This window comes from Mesitornis unicolor, unplaced genomic scaffold, assembly GCF_000695765.1.
Source record: "Mesitornis unicolor isolate BGI_N332 unplaced genomic scaffold, ASM69576v1 scaffold29479, whole genome shotgun sequence".
Classification (NCBI taxonomy): domain Eukaryota; kingdom Metazoa; phylum Chordata; class Aves; order Mesitornithiformes; family Mesitornithidae; genus Mesitornis; species Mesitornis unicolor.
Window position 1 is genome coordinate 11,806 of NW_010209904.1, and position 5,155 is coordinate 16,960.

The 5,155-nt window shown below is 35.7% G+C and overlaps 1 protein-coding gene across 1 annotated transcript in view; it reads left to right on the forward strand.

Annotated features, from left to right (window-relative positions):
- The window catches only part of BNIP2 (BCL2/adenovirus E1B 19kDa interacting protein 2), a 10,221-nt gene extending 8,239 nt beyond the window's left edge, over window positions 1–1,982 (forward strand). Inside the window, exon 11 of the mRNA XM_010193013.1 lies at window positions 1,391–1,982. Coding sequence (XP_010191315.1) covers window positions 1,391–1,439 — 49 coding nt within the window. The 3' untranslated portion in view covers window positions 1,440–1,982. The remainder of the gene's footprint in view (window positions 1–1,390) is intronic.
- Window positions 1,983–5,155: the final 3,173 nt, after the last annotated feature.

Consider the following 5,155-nt stretch of genomic DNA (forward strand, 5'->3'; position numbering starts at 1 on the left):
GCTAACCTGTAGCTATGCATCAGCAGAGATGCAACTCTGGAAGAAGTTCTAATACTGAATCTTATAGTTTTGATATTCAGTAGCTTTTTAGTTATTAACTTGCAGAGATGCAATCTAAATTAGTATTTTTAGTGCTGTTTGTATTTGCAGTGCCTATGTTCCTTGCTAATAAACATTGGATTTTCATGTTGTTAATTTTTAGTCTCCTGCTATTGCAGCAGCAGATGAAAGTTTTTGAATTGATACATTATTTTTTCACTCTGTCACTAACAAATGTACTGAAAGATTTTGCTACTAACTTTGCTTTTCTTTTTTAATTATTCTCCCTGTGTGTGCACAACTATTGAGGGAGGCTTATAGTCTTAATTGGGTAATGGACGTAGAGAGGAATGCTGAGATTGAAGTAAAAGGAATTTAAGTTCCTTCTGAACACTTGCAGGTAACTCTGGTGACAAGTGTTGAACATTCTTTAGGAAGTATTCCCATTAAGTGATAATCTTGCAGTGATAACCTGAAGTACTAAGCCTATCAGATTTAAGAAACTCAGTACATGTTGAACAGTGGTTCTGCCTGAACGGTTCTTCAGCCTCTCTCACGGTGGGACTGCTGCTGTTTTTAAAATTCATTTACCTTCATGCACAACTTTTCCAGAAGATATAGTTAAGTCTGCAGCTTGCTCTTACTGTAAAGATGAAGAGTACACCTTGTGCAGGACTGTCGGCCATCCACAGGTTTCTGCAAAGCAACGTTTTGTTTGCTATTCCCAAGGCAGATCTATATATGTAAAAAAAAAAATATTAGCTGCAGGATGGTGAATTTCTTCTGGGTAATTACAAGAGTCTTAGAACTTAATAGGAAGAATATTACAGTTAAGGAGCCACTTAGTTTCTGTTGATTCAACTACTGCCGTTACCTTTTTGGTTTAATTGCCACAATATTAAAGGTAGTTCTGTGCTTATTCTGCAGGCTATGAGTTCATCAAAGTAATAGTGCTTGATGGTACTGTCGTGTTACCTGTGAACTTGTATTCCTGCTTGCATTCATTAATAAAAGCATAAACCTGCTCTTTTTTCTTTCTGTATTCAAACTTCACTTGCACTTTTCAAATGCTTCCTTTTGAATGCTATACTTATTAAAATGGTTTCTTAACTATTTTAATTAATTTCTAGGAGAAGATAGGAAAATACATTTTTCTTTTTTTAAAAGAAAGCATTGTTGTGATGGCATTCAATAAAAATCTTAATTTTTTATTAGTATTTATTTACTAAAGCTTTTTCCATGTAAAAGCTTTGTTTTCCTGTTAAGAATTAATAATTTTTGCTTAATATATAAGCTATCAAACTAAACTGCTTTACATAGTTTTAATTTTCCTACTTTCTTTGCTAAGCAGAGTTGACCAAGAGCTGAATGGAAAGCAAGAGCACAAAAGTGACCAGTAAGTTTGGAGTCCAAACATGACTGAAGAATATGCAGATGGAATGATGCTATTTTTCCCCCATTTACAATGTATTCTCTGTGCATGTGTATATTATATTACCTGTTGCAAGAGGTGCTTAATTTCTTTGGATTAGCACACAATGGACTGCTTACTGCTGTATTGGTTTGTCTCAAATGTAATAGTTATGTTTATATAATTTTTATACTGCTAAACGTCAAAGAGTCCTGTGTTTTCAGAGGATGTTCTTGCAATTGCTTATCTAAATGATGCATGTTCTTCAGTAAAATATTTATATACCTAAATGTTAAAGGAAAGAGATAATATATATTTTTATGACTGAGCAATATAGCGTGTGTATCTGCTGAAGGAATTCATTTGCAGGTAGACAAGGCCATAACTTGTTATGGTATGAGTCTGTTTTGCTGTAAATGGTCAAGTGCATTTCTTCGTTGTCACAGAAACCTTTATTTGTTTGAATATTAACAATCTTATACTGTAGTCTTTCACAAGTTAAGAGATCCTTACTTTTTGTTTGCATACCTAATACAAGCAGTACTCATTTACTTCACTAGAGTGAGCTTGAGCTTTGATGTCTTTTAGTCCATTTCTGAGAATGCAGAACTGCAATTCTGTGAACTTCAGTCTGTTGGCCGAAGCGTTTAAGCCTAAGCCACAGTAGAAGCTCAGCTGTTTGAATGACAGACCTTTCTCAATTTAAGTTGCGAATTTAGATTCTGCTTCAGTAAATCAAGGCTGTCTTGACTACCAGTAGGAAATGAGTCCATTGCAGTTCTCCTGGATAAATACTAGTTGTCACCAGTAGGAACTCAGGTAATACTCAGTGGAAGGTGAGAGTTACATAGATGCTCTAGCTGTAATACTAATTGATTGCAGAGGCATGGAGAAGCGTTATCCTGTGTCATTCTTGTGAGTGAAACTCTACTTCTAAAGTTTTAGTTTGGCACATACCAGAACTAATTTCACTTAACAAAAAAAAGTTATTTAAAGGTTGCAGTATTTTATTTTCTCCCAACAGTGGCAGTAAACTTGCGACTGTAAGAAGTGTTCTTGGACACAACTAGTGCTTGCAGGCTCATCAGGGCAACAGTAATGCACCGGTTGATACATTGTGAAAGTTTGTAACATCTTTTGGTAATCATTGCTATTTCCCTGTAAATAAGGACAGATGCGTGCAAATAAATTCATTCAGGAGTTGGGCAATATCGTATTGTAGCAAATGTATATCCTCACTTTTGGTTTTTATTGTGTTCACAATTTTGTCTTGAGGCCAAAAATACTAGTTCTCAATTATATTAAAAGTTCCACAGTTCTCTTATTTAAAAAACTAAGGTTGTGTTCAACCAGATTACCTGACACTGATCAGCAGCAGTCAAGAGAGTTCCCTGGGCAAGACTTATTACCAGTTAACAATTAATCTACTGTCTCTAATGATACATGTATAGACTCTGTGTGCATCTTCACATCAGATGAGGGCAAATTGACAATTTCTCTGAGTTTAAGTCTGCAATTCAGAGACTTTCATCTCAAGATCTAGGCACTTATGTTATAGTAGCTTCTGTATCGCAGTTTCAAAGAGATTAATATGCAGGGTGTTCTCTTTCAACAGGCAGTGCTAATTTCCAGATGCTTTTCATCTGTTTCTATCAGGTTTGAATCTTGCTCTGAAAGAGAACACAAATGTGAACTGTTTCTTTCTCTTGCTTCAGTTTCAGTGTTGACCCAGATTAATGTAAAGTTCCAGTCAGTAAACTGAACACTTAGAGCCTGTTTACTTCTGATGCTCTCAATGTGGTGTACATGAACATGAAAACCTGTAAACCATCCTCATTTTTACTCATTCTGTGTGGGTCCTGAGGTAGATGCTAAGCATTATGATCATCTCACTTCAAATTTTTCCTAATTTAAAAAAAAAATATTCTGAGTAAAACATCCTTAGTGGAAGGATTGTAGTTCTGTATGTCCAGTGGCTTCCTATATGTATAGTGCAATATAGAGTAGGCAGTCCTCTGTATAGGCCATGTTATCAAATGATGGCATTATTACTGTTGTCTTTCCTGATGGCTGAGTGCTTCTGCAGTTTCATGCTGCAGTAATACTGTTTGTTTTGGAAATGTGTATATGCTTATCTAATGGTTTATTTTTGTAGTATAAGCTTTCGTGAATGAATATACAGCACAACAATTCTTCTGTTCTTAAAGATATACAGCTTAAGAAACAGGGGTACTGAAGAATTACAGAGGGGAGAAGGATAATCGCTTGTGTGTTTTTTTTGTAACTACTGAAATGTTAAGCTTTCAGTGAAAATTCTTACTCAATCCTTGTGGATGCTGGTCATTCCCTAGAGGATTGGTTTCACCGACTGCTTGTCGGAGACACTTGAAAAAAGTGCTTTAATTACACTTTATAAGGATGCCTGGTTTTAGTTAAAGTAGCACCCTGAAATACGACGACTATTTGAATACTCATATTATGAAAGAGAGATTTTTTCAGCTTTCCTGGCTTCAAAATTGAACTACATTGTTTCTCTTACCACATCTCCTTCCCTATCTGGAGCTAACTGGGAAAAAGGGCATTTGTGAAGTGAAGAGGGTGCAGTTGTGTTAGTTTTTCATCCCTCTCTTCAAGCATGCCTGAGGTCAGGGAAATTAAAGCAATTCTTAACTAGATCTTTTTTCAGCTTTGCAATTCTGACTGCCCAGATTACTCTGATTTACACGTACTGATTTGATTTTTTTAACTGAAAGTGATCTGAGGAGAAGCTACTGGAGTGTTTTCAAAAAATCAAGTCTATGTGACCATGCTTCTTACTTTAGCGTGCTCAGCTGCTAGTTAATATTTATGACATGGAATTCCAAGTCAGTAATTACAAAAAGTACTAATGGAAGTCAGATCCTTACTTTCCCAGTGACTGCGGTGTTTCTTACTCAGTCATCTGAACCAAAGTTTTAATTTTAAAAAGAAAAGCCTGAGTAATAGGGTACTATACCAGTTGAATTGTAGATGGAAGGGTTAAGACATTGTCTGTTAGTATCCATAAACTGTGTGATATGGAAATGTGCAGTGTTTTAACGAAATTAAGCTGCAGAAACATAGGTTGTGAATCATAGATAACTGGCTTGAATTGGCCATTAATATTCTTCACAGATACTGCTTTTTCCTTTACCCCTGTATTGTAAAGCTATGCAAATACAAGACTCTTCACCTACCTCTTAAGCATGTTACGATCCTTTCTTTTTCATTGAGCTTCTGTTTGTGTTACAAGGTGTTTATGGAGTAATACGATAAACACATTTCTGAATGTGCTAGCTGTTTCATACTTACAGGAAACTTTTTAATTAGGAGGAAAAAATGCTCTATGCAATAAATGCCTTTGGTAAAGGTCTGAATGTTTTTTTTTTGCTCTCAGAAATATCTTGGTGAGTCTGTGTGATTATGTGCACTGCTCATAATGTGACATTAAAATTTGTAGGTGCCAGTTCACTAGTTGCAGTGAAATTGAGCATCATTTTGAAGATGGTTCTGGATATGAGTATTTCAAAGACTCCTGGCAGTTGATACAGGTTGGACTATAATGCTAGAGGAAAATGGGTCCAGCTCTTAGCTTAAGGAGGGCATGGATTTCAGTCACTTGAACAGGTACAATAAACGTAACCCCTACTACAGGCATTTTAACTGTTAGTTATTACGTAATTTTTA